The sequence below is a fragment of the Chlorocebus sabaeus genome, chromosome 11 (genome assembly GCF_047675955.1).
Source record: "Chlorocebus sabaeus isolate Y175 chromosome 11, mChlSab1.0.hap1, whole genome shotgun sequence".
NCBI classification, from domain to species: Eukaryota; Metazoa; Chordata; class Mammalia; order Primates; family Cercopithecidae; genus Chlorocebus; species Chlorocebus sabaeus.
The window spans coordinates 9,023,750-9,046,947 of record NC_132914.1 but is presented as its reverse complement, the minus strand read 5'-3'; the positions used below and the strand labels follow the sequence as shown (position 1 = coordinate 9,046,947).

Sequence of the window (23,198 nt, the reverse complement as noted above, 5' to 3'; positions counted from 1 at the left end):
TTAATGTGCTGTCTTAATATAAGGCAAGCCCTTTACTGGAATTGAAGAAGCATGCTTCCTAATGTTAGATTAACTTTCCAAACCACTAGTAATATACATTTTTATCACTGCATGTACCTAATGATACAAGATCAACAAATAATTGAATAAAGTGAATAAGTAAACAATCATAAATGGGATTTTAAACACTTTTCTCTCAGTGCTTAACACATAAACAGGCCAGGGAGCCTATAGAAAGATTTGAACTAGACAAGTAGTTATCACTCATAGGCACACACTCACACATATGTAGCATACTCACATATTTAATTTCACATATTTTTCCCAAATACACTATAATCTCATAACTCTAAGCATATTAGTAAAAAATATAGGACTACAATTTCAATGTAGTACCACTAGCCAAGCTTGGCCAGTGGACAGTTAAAAAATAGATATTCTAGTTCAATTTTAATTAATACAAAATAAATACCATGTAAAACAAGTTTCTCAGCACACTAGCCACATCTTTGTACACAAAGATGAAGAATATTTCCAGCTTCATAGAAAATGTTCTAACTACAGTTTACCTACGATAGAAGTCAGTAAAAAAAAATCCGCCAACCTTCATGGTTTTAAATTCAGTAATACATGTCTAAATAACATATGGGTGAAAGAAATTCTCAAAATGAATGGTCACAATTTTTATATGAATTATAAGGAAAATAGAACTCTTTCTTGTAAAAACTGATTGCCCTCTTGTAAAAACTGATTTGTAATGTATATATATTACAAAAGATGACCTAAAAATTAAATTAACTGGAATGCACTAAAATAAAAATAGAAAAGCTAAAACTAAATACAAGTGATGTATAAGAAAAAAATGAATAAACAGTAAAAAGCCACGATAAAGAATGTTACAATAGAGAGAACAGCAAGGCCAAAGGTATTTTCAATGAAAATGCTTTTAAAATTTGATGAGACTACTAAAAATATATGCCTACTAATGTATCCGCAAAAATAACAAATTTAACATTTTAAAAAATTGATAGGAGCCGGGCACATGATGTCTCCCAAAGTGCTGGGACTATAGGATTGAGCCACCACAACTGGCCTATTTCTGGATTAAACATGGAAATACCATAATGGTATTTAAAGTTATTTAGAGGCAATAAAACTATATTTTCATTACATTTTAATGTCTATATGAAATAGAAAATTCATAAACACTCTTTACCAAATGCAGCACCTCAAATAGAAATCTGAGTACAGCCCACATCTATCTAAGAAATTCAGTTGACATAAACTTTCCTACAAAAATACTCTACAAACTCAGATGACATTACTAGTGAATTATAACATTTAAAAATAAAGCAGTACTCTCACCAAATGCTTTCAGGTTACAGAAAAACAGAAATTCTTCCCAAGATAGCCTTGATACCAAAACCTTTCAAGTTTATAGACTTGAAACATGGTCAAATATCCTTGTGAACATGGATGAAGAAATAAATCTTACCCTACATAAAATACATATCCACTTTTTTTTTTTTTTTTTTTTTTTTTTTTTGAGACAGAGACTCCCTCTGTTGCCAAGTTGGAGCACAGTTGTGCGCTCTCGGCTCACTGCAACCTCGGACCCCCGGTTTAAAGTGATTCTCCTGCCTCAGCCTATAGGTGCCTATAGGTGTACACCACCACGCCCAGCTAATTTTTGTATTTTTAGTACAGATGGGGTTTCAGCATGGTGGCCAGGATGGTCTCGATCTCCTGAGCTCATGATCCGCCTGTCTCAGCCTCCCAAAGTGCTGGGATTCCAGACGTGAGCCACCGCACCCAGCCAGCACTGATACTTTATGAGGGAAATATACAATGATCATCATGGATTTATTTCAGAAGCAAAAGCTGGTTTAACATTTGAAACAATAAAAGGAGTCTATAAAAACGTTATATAAAGAAAACATATATGATTCCAACTGATACAAATAAAAATGTTACAACAATTGATAAAATCTATTAGAAAATAGGAATATTATAAAACTGCTTCAATATGAGAAAGATAGGATGAAAAAACCACCAAGCTTTGTAAATATGAATAACATGTTGAAGTATTTTTTGCCAAAACCAGGAAACGATACATATGATACACACAGAACTTTGATTGCACTTTCTATTCAACTATGGGTATAAAACCCTAGCCAGTGAAAATAAATGAAAATAAAACTAAGTTATAGCACATGGATTAAAAAAAAAAAAGTGTGATGATTTGCAGATAAAATGTTCTTTATATAGAACACCCAGAAAAAAATTCAATAGTTGACATAATAGATTTAAATATATAAAATCAATGGAATAAGTAGATATAAAATCAAAATGCAGACATCAATTGTATTTCTACTTATAACAACAAAAACTATTAAAGGGAATTTTAGAATCAGGATGCCATTTACAAAAGCAGAAATGTAAAATACCTACAATTCTGTATGACTTCAATCCCCCAAAATACAAAATACAATAGATATTAAAGATAGCACAGCACATTGAAAGAAACACTTTATGTTGATTAGAAAAGTCAATATTATAAAGAAGCTCATCTTTAAAAATTACTTTAGAGAATAAATGCAGTCACAAACAATCCCAGGAGACGCTTTTTTTTTTTTCTGGATAGCTTTATTGAAGTGTCACGTACAAAGCATTAATTTCATCCACTTAAAATGATTAAAAATCAATGATGTTTAGTATATTCACAGAGTTTCAACCATCACCACTACTGAAATTTAGGAAGTTTTCATCACCACACAAATAAACGTTCTATCAATTAGTAGTCATCTCCTATTTCCACCTCCCTTAGGCATTGGCAACCACTATTCTACTTTGTGTCTCCATGGGTTTGACTGTTCTTGATATTTCATATAAACTGATTCATATAACATGCAACTTTTAGAAAGGCTGAATACCACATATATCATGTTTAGCAAAACGAGCCCAACACAATGCTAGGATATCTGTACTTTAGTAATTGTGTGTATCCTACTTCAATAATTGACTTAGAATTTTCTTATTAGAGCAAATAACATAATTCATTTCAAGATTTATGCAATCATAATATTATTTCTATTTTAAGAAATATAAAATTTATCTGATGCACTGCAAATGCAAATGCTTTACTTCTAAAGCTTATGCTTACAATGATATATTATTGTAGATCCACACTGGTCTGATTTGAGTCCACGTACATGTAGCATTGCACAGTTGTGTTCAGCATGATCTGAGTCTTTTATCCTGCAATGAAAAGAAATCCACATTCTGTTACATTTTAAGCCAGTGATTCAAGAGACAAAGGCATTTTCTAGGTACTGTAAGAAAAGAATTTTATGGAAAAGGGTAATTAAATTTTGCATAATATTAGTAAGAGTCATTGTTCTGAACACTCAATAGAGTGGTCCCCCTTCATCCACGGGTGATATGTTTCAAGACCCCAGTGGATGCCTGAAACGGCAGATAGTACAGAACCTATAGAGAGATTATGTTTTCTCTACACATTCCTAACTATGCTAAAGTTTAATTTCTAAATTAGGCACAATAAAAGATTGACAACAATAACTACTAATAAAAATTATAGCAATATGTCAACAGCACTACTACTGTGCTTTGAGGATATTCTTAAGTAAAAATGTAAGCATGGCTTTTTAATTAAAAAAAGCTCTGAAATTCCCTGATAGTCCATCTCAAGCTTGTCCAACTCGCTGCCCATGGGCCGCATGTGACCCAGGACAGCTTTGAATGCGGCCCAACACAAATACGTAAACTTTCTGAAAACATTCTGAGATCTATATATATTTTAGCTCGTCAGCTATCATTAGTGTTAATGGATTATATGTGTGGGCCAAGACTATTCTTCTTCTTCCAATGTGGCCCACAGAAGCCAAAGACTGGACACCCCTGGTCCATCTGATAACCAAGAAGGTTACTAGGTGACTAATGAGTGGGTAGACATTATGGACTACTACAGTCTATTGTAAAATATTTATGTCAACATTTCACTAATTTTCCACATCTTTCTTCATGTCAATGATTCCACATACATTTATTCATATTGTTCTTCTGAATTTCTCACTTATATAGATATTTTTATATTGCACCGTACAAAACAACTTACTCATGTTTGAAAGTCAAACCGTTTATTGTCACCCATGGATGATGACTACTGTTACGAAACACACTAATCCATGAGGAAGTTAAAATGGCGGTCAGAAATTTCTAAAAGAAAAGAAAGAATTTTCACTTAAATAATAATTATGACAATATTTAAAAACAATATATTAAAGTTGAAAACCACTATTTGCAGTACCAAAAACTTTCATAAGTGTTTATAATTTTGATATAAATGAACTCTTCAACATTTATACTTAGTACTTTCATTCTTATTTTCATGTTAATAAGAACATTTTAATTCTTGCATTATAACAGTTACCCCAATTGACTGAATAAACACAGGAAGGATTTAAATAAGTTTCCTGATACTGTGCATTCATTCCTCCAGATACTGTGACGAAATCAATCTATTTTTGTACTATATTTCCCAGAGTTGGAGATTTAGAAGAGAAATGAGAGGTTGTTAGTTGGAAATAAATGACACAGAAGCTACAGATTGGGTTTTCTGGGCACCACACCATTCTTTAACTAGATAAGCCCTCACTTTTAACTGATTTAGTTTTGGTGGAATAACAGTGGTCCTGACCAGGTGGTGTAGACTCGTCTCTCTCTGGTACTCCCGGCTAAAAGCAACTGTGATTAATGAAAGACAAAAGTAATGGAGAACTCTGAAAGGCAGAAAGAGATAAATGAAATTGTCTGGAACCCTAGCATCAGGGATCAACAAAGTGGCCGAGCGAGCATGTTAAGTCCCCCACCCAACAGAAGAGAGTGACCTAGGCCTGCTGTTTCCCTGCACCCAACGTGGCAACAGGAGGAGGGTATTGAAGGGGAGTCCCCTCCACAATACCAGGCAAGGCTGGTACCACTGGCGAGGATGAGCTTCCAGGAGACCTGCTATCAATACAGCCAGAGGAAGTGCTTCCTTCTCATTCCAAGAGACACCAGGGTGGATGTGGGTGAGGAGGATCAGCAAAGGGACCCAATGACTACCAGTGCACCACCCAGGGTCCTCTTTGTCCCTGAGGGCAGGAGACCCACTTCCCCACCCAGCGACAAGGACTCAATAGATTCTTAGTGTTCTTTGTACATAGTACAGCAGTGAACAGTAACAAATGACAGATAACTGCAGTAATATGGAGGAATTGCACAAATATCAGATAGGAGTGAAAAACACAGACATGAAATTTACACTGTATGATTCCCTTTATATAAATTCAAAAACAGGCAAATGTTATTTATAACATTAAAAGTCAAGACAATGTTTTGGAGAGGAGTCAGGATAAGGGATGAGGGCACACACAGGGGTGGAACTGCTAGAGCTGGAAACTGTTATTTCATGATCCAACTTGTATCACAGGAGTTCATTCACTTTGTGACCAATCTGCACGACCAGATCATATAATGCCCGATAAAATTAGATAGCAACATTTATGTGGATTCAAAGCACTTATAGAAGCATGGTTTTCCATGAAAAGCAAAAACTGAAAATAATCAAAAGCACGTTAGCAGTATTTGAATTTTTAAACATTATTAAGTCAATCAATTAACTATTACATAAACTTGAAAACATATAAGCTACTCCCTACTAAAAACATAAGCTAAATATATATGCCCACACATATGGATGATTTCTACAAATGTATTATTAACCGAAATAAGCTTTTCATAAAGTGCTTATAACATTTACATCTTACCAATTCTTCTTCATTATCTATAGAAAGCAGGCTGGAGTTCTTCGAAGCACAGGCCAGCAAACTTTCTGCCCAAGTTCTTTTCTCCTTACCAATATAATAACAACTGTTGGAATATGTAATCCACTCCTCAGGACAATGGCCACAGTGACGTGCTAAATAAAGATATGAATTACTGTCTAGACTAATATGAATTTTTAAAAATGAAAATTTTTTTACATATTTGCAAAGGTATAAACCTATATGTATGCAACATATCTATGCATCTTCAGAGGCTGGTAAATATGTAGTTTGAAAATACCCAGTCACTTATATACATATGCACAATAAAGGGTCAACCTCTCATCTCCTAATTGTGTTCCCATATAAAGCAAACCAGCAAACAAAAATCTACTCTATACATGTGTTGAAAATCAATGAACTAATCTGATTTTTAAGGAGCAATAAATAACTTGTATCTTATAGTAATAAGAATTTGAACACAATAGATAAAAACAAAGTATAGTGATTTTACTTACAGTTGATGACAAGGGAATGCCTTACTCTAATCTTTATTTATGAACATTTGTTGCCAAATTTTATAATTTTTCACCCCAAATTTTATTTTTGTACAGCCTAAGATCAAGAAAAAATAAACTGTACAATATTAAAACTTTAAAAATTATTATATACCTTTCTGAGTTCTTGTATTCAGGGAAGAATTGTTGTGCTTCTGTGTTAATGTAGCTAGAAAAATTAAAGTAATCTTTGTAAAAAATTAGCATCTAAATCAATCATAATAATTTTAAGTTTTTGTTTGAAATTTTTTGTGTTAGAGTTAGAATAATATGGAATAAAAATAATTTTAAGAAAAATTTGATAAAGTAATAATGGTTTTTTGGAAAAGTATTTCATAGATCTAAAGAACCAAATTTCACCGTCTCATATGGTTTTATAATTCTTGATTTAACTACTTTCAAAAATTAATTTCTATTTCTCAGTAAGGTTTTTCGGACTCCTAGAACATATTTTTGAGTTATGAAATCAAATTATATACATACAATTCCATCAGAAGCGAATACTTTCAACAATTATTCTTTCATTTATTCTTTGACAAATTCTGAATGACCATTCCACATTCAGTCCAAAGATATACATTACAATGAGAATTCTATTCCCTGAAAATATGAAATGTATAGAGGCACATTCAATCATTAACGTGAAAATTCCCCTTGTAATCTTCTAAAATAGACTTACAGGGAATAACAACTATTGTTACCACAGAGGCCATTAAAATAAGACAGATAATTCCCAGGATCCCAGCAATGAGCTTCTCTGGAACTGACGGTAAATCTGCAGGGAGCGAAATGGGAACAGTGCGAAAGGAGAGGTGGACATAGTTGTTTAGAAGATTCAAAAACAAAAGAACCTGAATGCACAAGAATCATACGGAGAAACTTGGACCCCAAACCCTCATCTCCCATTGTAATCTTTTTCTCTGAATAATATACCATTGCATTTTCAGTAAAAATAACGCTCCATTAATTCTTTGACGAAGACTACACATTTCAACAATGAGTTAAATCAGTCTTCATATTTTGTATTGAAATAGCATATCTCAACTTGAAATTTTGATCTTTGCAAATAGAAAATATGTGAGCACTCCCTGCTCTTTCCCCACATCCCTGTACCCCAAGCTGCACATCCTAGACTGTTACAGTGAGGATCTTTTAAATGCTTTACCTTTGCAGTGATAGTTTTTGTCATTCCCTTGAAAATCCTGCGAAGTTTTTTGAAGGTTTAATTCCGCATAGGTTATTTCCTGTTCAGTTACTAAAGTGGATCTTGAATTGCCCTTAGGTTTTTGCTGCTGCCTCTTTTGGTTTGGGGGCAGATTCAAGTCTGAGTAGATTACTCCTTGGTTATCCATCTCTGCAGTGTGTGATGTCAGGGACTGTACTCTACAATAACCGTAGTTAAGAAGTTAATAAATAGTTTATATACAATATTCCCTAGTGCAGTTAAAAGGGTGAGGTGGAGAACGAGTATTGGAGCTCATTTTGCATTAAAGAATCTAAAGTTCTTTCTCTAATTTTCTTCAAGCCTAAACAAGTTTCTTATGGTAAAATATTTGTTTTAAAAAAAATATTTTTGGGTCGGGCGCGGTGGCTCATGCCTGTAATCCCAGCACTTTGGCAAGCTGAGGCGTGCCGATTACAAAATCAGGAGATCCATACCATCCTGGCTAACACGGTGAAACCCCGTCTCTACTAAAAATACAAAAATTAGCCGGGCACGATGTCAGGCGCCTGTAGTCCCAACTCGCGGGAGGCTGAGGCAGGAGAATCGCTTGAACACGGGCGGCAGAGGTTGCAGTGAGCCGAGATCGTGCCACTGCACTCCAGCCTGGGCGACAGAGGGAGACTCTGACTCAAAAAAAAAAAGAGAAATTTCTACGTTTGACAAAATATTATTGCTGGGGCAATAAGAAGCAATAAATTACTAAGGAATAAAGAAGTTCAAGAATAAAAATATATTTCTTAAAGTCTGATGCTTTACCTGTATTAAAAATTAAAATGTATCAGAAAAAGTTCTGCACTCATTTTTTATGTTAATTTTGAAATCCAGTAATGGTTAAGACTATGTGGTCTGCACATAAGCAATAGTAAAGTTGAGATATATATATACACATATATATATATAAATTTCTTGCACTAAATTACTTTTATTTAGTAATTTATACACATTAATGAAAATCAATAGGGGCAATTAACTGGTCTTATCTTAGTGGCTGAAATGTTCTAAGAAATTATTAAAAATTTAAATTATTAAAAATTATTAAAAATGTGAATATTTGTAAATGTCAGAAAATGCTATGTGACACTGTTAACTTATGCATAACCTAAATAGTATTAGGAACACCACATAAACTGTTAATACTTATAGAAGTATTGATAATTTAATAAGTAATTGGTAATTCATTTCCTGACTAAATTATGAACCAAAAAATGATAAATAAAAGCATAGGTAATTCATGTTAAAGCACATTTCATTTAAACTTATAAAAAAATTTTATGGTTGTCAAAGTGAGTAAAGGCGACTTTTGTTGTATAAGTACTTGTAAAGTTTCAGATACTGTAATTAAATCATTTAGTCAATGGGCTCTGGAGTCAGTGAGATCTAGAATGAATTCTAGCTTTGACACTTACAATGTGTGACCTTTAAAAAGTTATTCTATGTTTAATAACCCAGTTTGTTAATCTAAGACAGGAATAAGAACATATAAAACGTTGCGTGTAAAACATTTACCACTCAACCTGGCACTTAAAGTTCTCAATAAGCATTAGCTATTTTAATTATTATTTTAGTCACAATTGTTATGTTACTGTTTCTGATTCATGTCAGTTAAAGAACGGAAAATGAATCTTCAGATAAGTCTCCTATATCCGTGTGCTACATCTTTTTTTGCAATATTTTGATAAACTTTAAAAAAGTATTTTGATTTTTTGTATTAGCTTTAGCATTTTATCCTCATTGTGATTTTTATTAAAAACAAAAACTGCTTTTATTTAATCTACATGTCTGAGGAACTGTATTTGGCTTTCATCAATTGATTCATTTATTTTAATAATCTTTAATGGTTAAGCTAAATATAAATTATTATTCAAAGATACATGATGCACTGATTACAAAATACAAAATTAATTGTTCATTATTGTGATGTTAATAGGTTTCACTTAAATTATATTTATCAACAAACCCACTAGGTTTCCACAGACAAGAATTTGAAAACTTTAAGAAATCCTTCAACATATTTCATATGGTTTTTACCCTGAGTTATTCAAATGAAGACAGCAATATTCTACTTTGATTTTATTGTATATTAATTATACCTCCTTTGCACCATATTGAGCACTTGTAATCACTCACTAAATGAGGTAGGCTAGTAGAGAGTTGGAGAGTAGCAACACATACCTTCTGCCCCCAGAAAGTCACACATCCTTTAGTGGAGAGGCCAGGTTAGTCTCACAAAAACGCCTGCTATAGCTGGGTAATAAAAGGTGAAATTTAAAGGCATAAATCCAGGACAAGAACAAACAATGCCTACAATCTTCGCAGATTGCCCTGTGAAGGCTCAGAGTGAGTCAAGAGTGGAAAAAGTAGATTTCTCATCAACGTGTTACTAAGGTTTGAACAGGAAATTCTACACATGGGCTATTGTGAAATCAGTTTAATCTCATCACATACCTCCAAAATATAGGATACTCTGGTCTGTTAAAAGTACAAGGTTGACTTTGAAAGTGGGTCATTTAGTTGGTCCATTTTTCAAGCACCTATGAGAATTTTTTTTTCTGTTTTGGTCACAAACATTGCCAACCCTCACCTTGTTAAGAGTGCCTTTTAGACTAGATTGCTAAATCTTAACATTGCATACTTCTTTTCTTTATATTATTTTATTATGTCACTTCCATTATAATAGAAAACATTCTAAAACTCATAGTAACATTATCAACTGATATCTACTGATATTTTCCTTAATTATTCTGAAAAATTACTGCAGTAATTACTCAGTTGACTGTAGCTGGCACAAAAACCATCATTGCCAAACTTATATTATTAACTTAGTTCTTAAATTTTTGCATTTAATTTTTTTAAAAATAGATTATTTAATCTTCAGATTACCGCTGATGAAAATAAATGTATCTTGGAAAGGTAAAATATTAATCAATTTTGAAATATATTAGCATACCAGAGATTGAAATATTAAATAGCTATTCATCACATTCTTCATTTATCCATTCTCCACCATAACAAATTATCTCAACTTTGATAGAAATATTTAGTTGTAAATGACAAAAACTGAAGGCAAACTCTGTATGGGGAAAAAGTAATTTTAAAATCTCACTAGGAGGAAAGTCAGCAAATTGGCAGAATAGGTGGTCCCCCACACATATGCCCCCACAGCAACAATAATTTTTCAGCCATCCACAGACAAAAGTGGAGGAAACTCCCTTTGAGGGAGTTTTGGAATTCAAGTAGGAGTTTGTAAGATGCCAGTGGAACCCAAGACCTAGGAGGGTTGTTTTAGAGAATAGATTTGCATCCAAGTGGCAGACTTACCAACAGTGATTCCATCTCCAGACCTGAAAAGAGACCCATCCTCCTGTGGACTTGCCTTCAGCCGCATTAGGACTTCGTCATGCTGCCAAAACCATCTGTCCAGGGGCCCAGGAGGAGACTCACACACTAGTGTCTCAGGAGGTAGGCATATCAACTGTAGTCTCAATGTAGACCCTGAAACAGCCCTCTAACTTGGCTTTAGCTACTCTCAGCCACAACTTTTGAGATCAGTCTTTCGCCCACAGAGACTTCCTGGGAGACATATACATCTGTTCCCCTGGGGCATGCTTGCTGACCTCTGTCCTCTAGAAGATACTAAAATGGCCTGGAATCTCCACTCAAACTCCTCTCAACTGTGGCCTGAGTTAATCACAGGAAATTGCTGTGAGACTCACTCATCTTTGTCAGCAGTACAGGCTTGCTGACTTCAGTTCCATGGTAGTTTCTGAAACAGCCTTGAATCATGACCCTCATCCTTCTCAGTTGTGGGCTGTGAGCAGTCTTGCCAGCGCAGGCATATAGAGGGAGGGCATGTGCATCCATGTCCCAGCTGGGAGACCATTGACCTAGGTTTCACAGCAAATCCTGAAATGGGCCAGAAAAGGGGATTCAACCCTTCTCAGCTATGCTAGAGAGCAGTTTGCCCACACAGGGACCTGGAGAGAGACATCATAAGTGCCCCTAAAGGTACAGACCTTAGTTTTATTTCAGATCTTGAAACAATCCTGTGATCCAGATCCAGCCCATCTTAACTACAGTCTGAAGCAAGTTTGCCTGCCCAGATACCTGCCAGAAAACACACTCATCCATGACCCCAGAGACAGACATGAAGACACTGGTTTCAGCTATAGACTCCGAGGAAATCTTGTGACTTAGCACTAACTCCTATCAGCCAGAGGTTGAGGAACCCACTCAGAGACCCATGAGCAGCCTTCCCAGAAAAATAGATAAACTCTCCCCCAACTATACACCTAATAATAGACCCACCATCTACAGACCTTGAAGTGGACCCTCATTCCCTCCCCAGCCCTATAGAGTATGATGCTAGAGCCAGTTTGGTCCTCTGAGGGACTAAGGAGGATACAAGCCTGCTAGAAACCCTAGTAACAGGATCATGAACCAAAGATCCCACTCTGGACCCATAAGCAACCATGTGATCTGGCTGTAACCCCATTCAACCATGACACTGAAGGCAATCTCATCAGCCCAGGACCCTAATAGGAGAAGGTCTTAACCTACCGAAACCAGTCTGTAAAGACTGAAAGAGATGTCTGCTCTTTCAAGTGCACAGACACCAGTACAAGGATAAACAAATAACAAAGCATCAGACATATATGACACCACCAAAGGAAATGAATAAAGCTTTAGCAACTGATTCAAATAAATGGAGATCTATAAGTTTCCTTTAAGATAATTCAAAACAATCATCTTTAAAAATCTCAGTGAGATGCAAAAGAAGAGAGTACTAAAAACTCTAAAACAAAAATACATGAACAAAATAAGAATTTAATAAAGAAATATAAACCACTAAAAACAACCAAACAAAAATTCTGGAGCTGAAGAACACAATGAAAGAAAGAAATAAGTCAATAGAGTTTTAATACCTGACTCAAACATGCAGAAGAATTAGTGAACTCAAAAAAGAGTCATTTAAGATTAACAAATTAGAGTAAAAAAAGAAAAAAGAATAAAAAGTGGCAAATAAAGCATAAGAGACCTTTGAAACACCACCAAGAATATGGTATAGAAAGTATAGAAACTTCAGAAGGAGAAGAGAGAGATAAAAGGTCAAAAATATTTTTTCTTTAAAGACATACTGTCTGGAAACCTTCCTCACTTGGGAAGGATATGGAAATCCAGATTCATGAAGCTCAATGAATCATAAGCAAGATCAGCCCAAAAAACACTATTATGAAGCACAATATAATCACATTGTCAAAAGTCTAAGATAAGAGAATCTTGTGGGGGGTTTTGTTTATTTTTTGCTTAACGTGATCCCGTTTGTCCATCTTTGCTTTGGTTTCCTCTGCTTGTGGCGTATTACTCAAAAAATCTTTGGCCAGTCAATTGTCCTTGATAATTTTTCCAATTTTTTTTCTTTCAACTTTTATTTTTAGATACAGGGAGTACATGTGCTGGGTTGTTACATGAATTTTTCCAATTTTTTTTCTTTCAACTTTTATTTTCAGATACAAGGAGAACATGTGCTGGTTTGTTACATGGGTATATTACACCAGGATAGTGAGTATAATCCAAAGTAGGTAGTTTTCTGAACCATTCTTCCCTACTGTCCTCTCCCCTCTAGTAGTCTGCGGTGCCTGTTGTTCCCATATTTTTGTCTAAGTGTGCTTAGTGCTTGGTTTCCACTCATAAGTAAGAACCTTCAGTAGTTGGTTTTCTGTTCCTGCATTGATTTGCTTAGGATTATGGCCTCCAGCTCTGTCCATGTTGCTGTAAAGAACATGGTTTTATTCTTTTTTATGGCTGTGTACTAGTCCATGGAGTATATACGCCACATTTTCTTTATATGCAATTCATCACTGATGAGCACGTAAGTTGATTCCATATCTTTGCTGTTGTGAATAGTGCTGTGATAAAAATGAGTGTGTGCATCTTTTTGATATAATGATCTATTTTCATTTGGATATATTCCCAGTAGTGCAACTGAGGGTCAAATTGTAGCTCTGTTTGAAGTATTATGAGAAATCTCCAAACTGCTTTCCACAGTGGTTAGTCTAGTTTACATTCCCACCAATAGTGTATTAGTATTTTCTTTTTTCTACAGCCTCACCAGCATCTGTTGTTTTTGGACTTTTAAATAGTGGTCATTCTGACTAGTGTGAGACGGTATCTTATTGTGGTTTTGATTTGCATTTCTCTGATGATTAGTGATGATAAGTGTTTTTTAATACGCTTGTTGGATACTTGTATGTCTTCTTTTAAGGAGTGTCTGTTCATGTCCTGTGCCTATTTCTAAATGAGGTTATTGTTTTTCCTTGTTGTTCTGTTTAAATTCCTTACAGATTCCGGATATTAGACCTTTGTCAGATGCATAGTTTGCAAATAAATTTTCCCATTCTGCAGGCTGTCTGTATATTTCATTAACAGTTTATTTTGCTGTGCAGAAGCTTTTTAGTTTAATTAGGTCTCATTTGTCAATTTTTGTTTTTATTGCCATTGATTTTAAGGACATAACCAAAAAATTGTTTGCCAAGGATGATGTTGAGAAGGGTATTTCCTAGGTTTTCTTCTAAAATTTTTAGATTGAGGTATCACATTTAAAATTTTAATTATCTTGAGTTAATTATTCTATATGGTGAAAGGTAAGGGTCCATTTTAACTCTTCTGCACATGGCTAGCCAGTTATACCAGTGATACAGGAACTAGAAAGAAATTATTTAGGCAGATAGTGAGGGTAAAGGAATCCTCAGCAAGGCTTCCCTTTTAACAAAAAGCAGCCCCAAATAACTTCTTTTCTAACAAAGAGTAGCCTGAAAAATCGAGCAGCAGACGTAGATAGGCAGGCTGGAAGATTGCATGCATGAATGATGGCAGCTGTGCCAATAGAAAAGGGACTGACTGGAAGTCAGGTATTTTCAACATGGAGGCTCCATCTTCCCTTTTCTTTGTCACTAGTAAAGAACCAGGGAACATGGCACAGGCCAGGTAGACAACCATCTACATAATAAAAGATTAGGGTTGAGTGGCCAGCTTCTTTAAGCGTTATGCAAATGGCATGCCTGGTCTGACCAATCTTTCATGCCCTATGTAAATCAGACCCTGCCCCCTCAAGCTCATCTATAAAACCCACATTTCACTGCAGAAGCAGCAACCCATTTTCTCCAGTATACCTCCCTGTGCAGAGATCTCTTCTCTTTCTTTTGCCCATTAAACCTCCTCTCTTAACCTCCCTCTGGTGGGTTCACGTCCTAGTTTTCTGTGGTCATGGGACAACAAATCTCAGAAATTATCCCAGACAACAAGGCAATTTCATCAGCATCATTTATTGAATAGGGAGTCCATTTATATCCCTTTTTTTTTTAATCTTTTTCAAAATCAGATGGCTGTTAAGTGTGCAGCTTTATTTCTGAGTTTTCTATTCTGTTCCATTAGGATAGATGTCTACTTTGTACCATACCATGCTGTTCTGATATTGTAAAATTTGAAATTGGACAATGTAATGCCTCCAGCTTTCTTCTTTTTGCTTAAAATTGCTTTGGCTATTCAGGCTCTTTTTTGGTTCCCTATGAATTTTAGAACAGTTTTTTCTAATTCTCTGAAGAATGGCATTGGTAGTTTGACAGGAATTGCACTGAATCTGTAAATTGCCTTAAGCAGTATGGCCATTTTAACAATATTGATCCTTTAAATACATAAGCTTGGAAAGTTTTTCCATTAATTTGTGTTATCTTTGATTTCTTTCAGTAGAATTGTGTAGTTCTCCTTGTAGAGATCTTTCACCTCCTTGGAAGGCTGTATTCCTATGTATTTCATTTTCTTTGTGGTTTACATAAATGGGATTGTGTTTTATATTTTACTCTCAGCCTAGACATTATTAGTGTATGGGAATGCTATGCTTTTGGTACATTGATTTTATTGATAACAAAAGTCTCTATCCTGAGACCTTAAACTAAGATCATTTACCAGTTCTAGTAGCCTTTTGGCAGTCTTTTTTTCATCTTTTAATTTTAGGTTTAGAATACATGTGAGGGTTTATTACATAAGTAAACTCATGTCGTGAGGGTTTATTTACAAATTATTTCATTGCCCAAGTATTAAGCCCAGTACCCAATAGTTATCTTTTCTGCTCCTCTCCCTCCTCCTACCACTCTCCACTCTCAAGTAGACCCCAGTGTCTGTTGTTTCCTTCCTTGTGTTCATAAGTTCTCATCATTTAACTTGTACTTATAAGTGAGACCATGCAGTATTTGGTTTTCTGTACCTGTTAGTTTTCTGAGGATAATAGCCTTTATCTCCATCCACATTCCCACTGAATATATAATCTTGTTCTTTTTTATGGCTGCATAGTATTCCATGATGTATATGTAGCACATTTTCTTCATCCAGTCTGTCACTGATGGGCATTTAGGTTGATTCCTTGTCTTTGCTATCATAAATAGTGCTGCAGTGAACATTGACATACATGTGTCATTAAGGTGAAATGATTTATATTCCTCTGGATATATACCCAGTAATGGGATGGCTGGGTCAGATGGTAGTTCCTCTTTTAGCTTTCTGAGGAATCACCATACTGCTTTCCATAAAGGTTGAACTAATTTATACTCTCATCAATGGTGTATAAGTGTTCCCTTTTCTCCACAACCTTGCCAGCCTTTTTTTTTTTTTTAAACTTTTATATAGTCATTTTTACTAGTATAAAGTGGTATCTCATTGTGCCTTTGATTGCATTTCTGTAATGATTTGTGACATTGAGCTTTTCTTCATATGCATGTTGGCTGCATGTATGTCTTCTTTTGGAAAGCGTCTGTTCATGTTCTTCGCCCACTTTTTAATGGAGTTTGTTTTTCTCTTGTAAACTTATTTATGTTCCTTATATATTCTGGTTATCAAACCCTTATCAGATACATAGTTTGCAAATATTTTCTCCCATTCTGTAGGTCGACTGTTGACTCTGTTGATAGTTTAAGAAACTCTTAAGTTTAATTAGATTCCACTTGTCAATTTTTGCTTTTGTTGCAATTGTTTTTAGTGTCTTTGTCATGAAATCTTTGCTCATTCCTATGTCCAGGATGGTATTGCCTAGGTTGCCTTTCAGGGCTTTTATGGTTTTGAATTTTACGTTTAAGTCTTTAATCCATTTTGAGTTAACTTTTGTATATAGTGTAGGGAAGGGGTTCAGCTTCATTCTTCTGCATATAGCTAGACAGTTATCCAAGCACTATTTATTGAATAGGGAGTCTTTTCCCCATTTCTTGTTTTTGCCAGCTTTCTTGAAGATCAGATGATCATGAGTGTGCAACCTTATTTCTGGGCTCTGTATTCTGTTCCATTGGTCTATGTGCCTGTTTATGTGCCAGTGCCATGTTGTTTTGGTTACTATAGCTCTCTATTATAGTTTTAAGTCAGATAATGTGATGCTTCTAGCTTTGTTCCTTTTGCTTAGGATTGCCTTAGCCACTGAGACTCTTTTTTGGTTCCATATGAATTTTAAAATAGTTTTATTTATCTAGTTCTGTGAAGAATATCTTGGTAGTCTGATAGACACGGCACTGAATTTGTAAATTGCTTTGGGTAGTATGGCCATTTTAACAATAATGATTCTTCCTATCCATGACCATGGGATGCTTTCCCATTTGTGTCTTCTCCGATTACTTTGAGCAGTGTTTTGTAATTCTCATTGTAGACATCCTTTAACTCCCTGGTTAGCTTTATTCCTAGGTATTTTATTCATTCTGTGGCAATTGTGAACAGGATTGTTTTCTGATTTGGCTCTCACATTGACTGTTTTTCATGTACAGGAATGTTAGTAATTTTTGTATGTCAATTTTGTATCCTGAAACTTTACTGAAGTTGTTTATCAGCTGAAGAAGATTTTGGGGTGAGACTATGGGGTTTTCTAGATATAAAATTACGTTGCCTGCAAAGAGAGTTTGACTTCCTCTCTTCCTATTTGGATGTCCTTTATTTCTTTCTCTTGCCCAATTGCTCTGGCTAGGACTTGTAATACCATGTTGAATAGGAGGGGTGAGAGAGGTCATTCTTGCCTTGAACTGATTTTCAAGGGAAATGCTTTCAGCTTTTGCCCATTCAGCATGAGGTTGACTGTGTGTCTGTCATAGACAGCGCTCATGATTTTGAGGTGTGTTACTTCAATACCTAGTTTGTTAAGAGTTTTAAAATGAAGGGGTTTTGAATTTATTGAAAGCCTTTTGTGTATCTATTAAAATAATAATTTAGCTTTTGTCTTTAGTTCTGTTTATGTGATGAATCACATTTATTGATTTGCATATGTTGAACCAGCCTTGCATCCTGGGGATGAAGCCTGCTCAGTCATGGTGAATTAGCTTTTTGATGTGCTGCTGAATTTTTTTGCAAGTGTTTCATTGAAGATTTTTGCATTGATGTTCATCAAGGATATTGGCCTGAAGTTTTTTTGCTTTTTGTTTTGTTTGTTTTTTTGATGGAGTCTTGCTCTGTTGCCAGGTTGGAGTACAGTGGCGCCATTTTGGCTCACTGCAACTTCTGCCTCCTAGGTTCAAGCGATTCCCCTGCCTCAGCCTCCCGAGTAACTAGGGCTACAGGTGCACACCATCATGCCCAGTTAATATTTTGTATTTTAGTAGATATGGGGTTTCACCGTGTTGACCAGGATGGTGTCAATCTCCTAACCTCGTGATCCACCTGCCTCAGCCTCCCAAAGTGCTGGGATTACAGGCATGAGCCACCATGGCCAGTCTGAAGTTTTCTTTTTTTGTTTTGTCTCTGCCAGGTTTGGTATCAAGATGATGCTGGCCTCACAGAATAACTTAGGGAGGAGTCCCCCCTCTTCTATTTTTGGAATAGCTTGTATAGGAATGGTAACAGCTCTTCTTTGTAGAACTGGTAGAATTTGGCTGTGAATCTACCAGGTCCTGGGCTTTTATTAATTGGTAGGCTATTTATTACAGATTCAATTTCAGAGCTTGCTATTGGTCTCTTCCTGGTAGTCTTGGAAGGGTGTATCTGTCCAGGTGTTTATCCATCTCTTCTAGGTTTTCCAGTTTGTGTGCATAGGGGTGTTTGTGGTAGTTTTGGTGGTTGTTTTTATTTCCGGGGGGTCAGTGGTAACATTCTATTCATCATTTATAATTGTGTTTATTTGGGTCTTCTCTATTATTCTAGCAAGTGGTCTATCTATTGCATTAATTTTTTCAAAAAACTACTCTTGGACACATTGGTCTTTTCAGTGGCTTTTGGTGTCTTGATTTCCTTCAGTTCGGCTCCAATTTTGGTCATTTGTTGTCTTCTGCTAGCTTTGGGGCTGGTTTTTTCTCGCTTCTCTAATTCTTTCAGTTGTGATGGTAGGGTGGTTAATTTGAGACCTAACTTTTGATGTGGGTATTTAGTGTTATGAATTTCTCTCTTAATGCTGCCTTAGCTGTGTCCCAGAAATTCTGCTATGTTGTAACTTCTTTCTCATTATATTCAAAGAACTTTTTTACTTCTGCCTTAATTTCATTATTTACTCAAAAGTCATTCAAGAGCATGTTGTTTAGTCTCCACGTAATTGCATGGTTTTGAGCAATTTTTATAGATTTGACTTCTATTTTTTATTGTGCTATTGTCTGACAGTGTGCTTGGTATGGTTTTCATTCTTTTGCATTTGCTGAGGATGGTTTTATGTTTAATTATGTGGTTGACTCTAGAGTATGTGCCATGTGATGATGAGAAGAATGTATATTCTGTTGTTTTGGGGTGGAGAGTTCTGTTAAGGTCTATCAGATCCACTTGGTCCATTGTTCAGTTCAGGTCCTGAATCTCTTTGTTAATTTTCTGCCTCAATGATCTGTCTAATAGTGAAGTGTTGGAGTCTCCCACTATTATTGTGTGAGAGTCTATGTCTCTTTGTAGGTCTCTAAACTTGTTTTATAAATCTGGATGCTCCTTTTTTGGGTGCATATATACTCAGGATAGTTAGGACTTCTTGCCTAATTGAACCTTTACCATTATGTGATGTCCTTTGTCTTTTTTTGATCTTTGTTAAAGTCTGTTTTCTCTGAAATTAGGATTGAAACCCCTGCTTTTTTCTGTTTTTCATTTGCTTGGTAGACTTCCCTCTATCCCTTCATTTTGAGCCTGTGAGTGTCATTACATGTGAGATGGGTCTTTTAAAGACAGCATGCCATTGAGTCTTGCTTTTTTATCCATCTTGCCACTCCTCTGCCTTTTAAGTGGGGATACGTAGCCCATTTACATTCAAGGTTAGTATTGATATGTGTGTTAGCTGGTTATGTTTGCTTGTTTTATAGTGACACTGGTCTGTGTGTTTATGTGTGTTTTTGTTTTAGCAGGTAGTGGTCTTTCCTTTCTATATTTAGTGCTCCTTTCAAATTTTCTTGTAAGGAAATCTAGTGACAACAAACTCCCTCAAGATTTATATCAGAAAAGAATCTTATTTCCCCTTCACTTAGGAAGCTTAGTTTGGTCAGATAAGAAATTCTTGGCTGAAGATTTTTTTCTTTAAGAATGTTGAATATAGGCCCCCAGTCTCTTCTGGCCATTGAGTTTCAGCTGAGAAGTTTGCTGTTAGTCTGATGGGGTTTCCTTGAAGGTGACCTGCCCTTTCTCTTGAACTGACTTTAACATTATTTCTTTCATTTCTACCTTGGAAAATCTGACGATTATATGTCTTGGGGGATAATCTTTTTGTGCAGCATCTTGCAGGAGTTCCCTGTATTTCCTGAATTTGACTGTTGACCTCTCTAGGAAGGTTGGGGAAGTTTTCATAGATGATATCCTGGAATATGTTTTCCAAGTTATTTGCTTTCTCCCCCTCCCTTTCAAGGATGCTAATAATTCATAGATTTGGCCTCTTTATATGGAATCCCATACTCCTCAGAGGTTTTGTTCATTTCTTTTTATTTTTGTCTGACTGTCTTATTTCAGAGAACCAGTCTTCAACCTCTGAGATTATTTACTCAGCTTGGTTTACTCTGTTGTTAATTCTTGTGATTGCACTGCGAACTTCTTGTATTGCATTATTCAGCTCTGTCAGAGCTGTTACATTCTTTTTTACACTGGCTATTTCATCCTTCAACTCCTATATCACTTTACTGTGATTTTTAGTTTCATCAAATTGGGTTATTATCCTCTTGAATCTCAATGGTCTTCATTTGTATCCATATTCTGAATTCCATTTCTGTCATTTCAGCCAGCTCAGCCTGGTAAAGAACTCTTGTTGGATAACTGGGGCAGTTGTCTGGAGACATTCTGGCCTTTTGAGTTACTGGAGTTCTTGCTTTGGTTCTTTCTCATCTCTGAGTGTGGATGGTCCCACAATGAGATACCATCTCATTGCATTTTGATTTGCATTTCTCTAATGACCAGTGATGAGCTTTTTTTCACATTTGTTGGCCGCATAAATGTCTTCTTTTGAGAAACGTCTCTCCACATCCTTTCCCACTTTTTAATGGGGTTGTTTGCTTTTTTCTTAAGTTCTTTGTAGATTCTGGATATTAGACCTTTGTCAGATGGATGGATTCCAAAAATTTTCTCCCATTCTGTAGGTTGCCTGTTTACTCTGATGATAGTTTCTTCTGCTGTGCAGGAGATCTTCAGCTTAATCAGATCCCATTAGTCAATTTTGACTTTTCCTGCAATTGTTTTTGGTGTTTTAGTCATGAAGTCTTTGCCCATGCCTATGTCCTGGATGGTATTGCCTAGGTTTTCTCCTAGGGTTTTTATGGTTTTAGGTCTTACATTTAAGTGTCGAATCCATCTTGAGTTAATTTTTGTATAACGTGTATGGAAGGGGTCCAGATTCTGTTTTCTGCATATGGCAAGCCAGTTTTCCCAGCACCATTTATTAAATAGGGAATCCTTTCCCCATTGCTTGTTTTTGTCAGGTTTGTCAAAGATCAGATGGTTGTAGATGTATGGTGTTCTTTCTGAGGCCTCTGTTCTGTTCCATTAGTATATATAACTGTTTACCCACTGAGCAATACCACTGGGCTCCCTGGTTTCAGCCTCCTTTCCAGCGAAGTGAACAGTTCTGTCTTGCTGGGGTTCCAGGTGCCACTGAGGTATGAAAAAAAACTCCTACAGCTAGCTCAGTGTCTGCCCAAACAGTTACCCAGTTTTGTGCTTAAAACTCTGGGCCCAGGTGGCGTAAGCACACAAGGGAATCTGATCTGCAGATTGCAAAAGCCGTGGCAAAAGCATAGGAAAACGTGTAGTATATGGGCCAGGTAGCACAGTCCCTCATGGCTTCCTTTGGCTGGGGGAGGGAGGCCCCCCCAGCTCCTTGCATTTCCAAGGTGAAGTGACACCCCACCCTGCTTCTGCTTACCCTCCATGGGTTTCACCCAGTGCCTAGCCAGTACCAATGAGATAAACTGAGTATCTCAGTTGGAAATGCAGAAATCACCTGCCTTCTGCACTGGTGTCAATAGGAACTGCAGACTGGAGCTGGCCCAAAACCCTGTAATGTCATTCTTTGTCCTTTTTTGTTGGTTTAAATCTTTTTTTCTGATGTGATAATATGACTCCTGTTCTTTTTTTTTTCTTTCCCAGTTGCATGGCAGTCCTTATTCTACCCCTTCAAGACTGTGTGTGTTGCTACTGGTGAGATGAGTCTCTTGAAGACAGCAGATGGTTGGTTATTTTGTTTTTATCCAGCTTGCCACTCTATGTCTTTTAAGTTGGGTGTTTAGCCTGTTTTCATTCATGGTTGGTATTGATATGTGTGATTTTGAAACTGTCATGATGTGGTCAGCAGGTTGTTATGTAGATTTGATTGGGAACTTGCTTTATGGTACCTGTGGGCCATACGTTTAAGAGTGTTTTTGTGTTAGCAGGTGTCAATCTTTTAGTTCCATGTTTAGCTCTCCCTTAATAACCTCTTGTAAGGCTGATTCATTGACACGAATTCCCTCAAAATTTGCTTGTTTGAGAAGGATTCCTTTTTTCTACTTACGAAGCTTAGTTTGGTGGAATAGGAAATTCTTGGTAGGATTTTTTTTCCTTATAGATGCTGAAAATAGGCCCCCAATATCTTCTGACTTCTAAGGTTTTTGCCGACATGTCTGCCGGTAGCCTAATGGCATCCCCTCTGTCTGTGACTTCACCCTTCAATCTAGCTGCTTTTAAGATATTTTTCTTTTGTATTGACATTGTTAATTTGATGACTATGTGCCCTCAGTCTGGTCATCTTATATAGTATCTCATTGGGGTTCACTATATTTATTAGATTTATGTGTCAACCTCTTTAGTGAGATTAGGGAAATTTTCTTGGACTATGTCCTCAAATATATTTTCGAAGTTGTTTATTCTCTCTCCTCCTCTCAAAGATGCCAAGGAGTTGCAGATTTTGTCTCTTTACATAATCCCACATTTCTTGAAGGATTTGTTCATTTTTTAAAATTCTTTTTTCTGTATTTTTGTCTGACTGAGTTGATCTGATGATCTGGTCTTTGAGCTCAGAGATTATTTCCTCAGTTTGGTCCATTCTGCTGTTAGTACTTCTGATTGTATTATAAAATACTGTAGTAAAATTTTTAGCTCCAGAAGTTCAGTTTAGTTATTTCTTAAAATGACTATTTCATCTTTCAGCTC

The 23,198-nt window shown here is 35.9% G+C and overlaps 1 protein-coding gene across 4 annotated transcripts; it reads right to left on the bottom strand.

The window, feature by feature from the left end:
• Positions 1-1,325: 1,325 nt before the first annotated feature.
• On the bottom strand, positions 1,326-22,923 carry KLRC1 (killer cell lectin like receptor C1). Of its 4 annotated transcripts, XM_073020453.1 has the most exons (8): positions 10,926-22,921; positions 9,780-9,851; positions 7,548-7,765; positions 7,062-7,157; positions 6,498-6,551; positions 5,829-5,980; positions 4,136-4,236; positions 1,326-3,258 (listed from the first exon to the last, which is right to left on the bottom strand). In XM_073020453.1, exons 3-8 carry the CDS (start codon positions 7,732-7,734, stop codon positions 3,147-3,149), a joined length of 702 nt encoding a protein of 233 aa, XP_072876554.1. In that variant the 5' UTR covers positions 7,735-7,765; positions 9,780-9,851; positions 10,926-22,921; the 3' UTR covers positions 1,326-3,146. The 4 variants fall into 4 exon arrangements, with proteins under 4 accessions (XP_072876554.1, XP_072876557.1, XP_072876556.1 ...); XM_073020456.1 differs by having other exon boundaries at positions 6,498-6,534; positions 7,024-7,157; positions 7,548-22,923; XM_073020455.1 differs by lacking the exon at positions 7,062-7,157 and having other exon boundaries at positions 9,780-22,921.
• Positions 22,924-23,198: the final 275 nt, after the last annotated feature.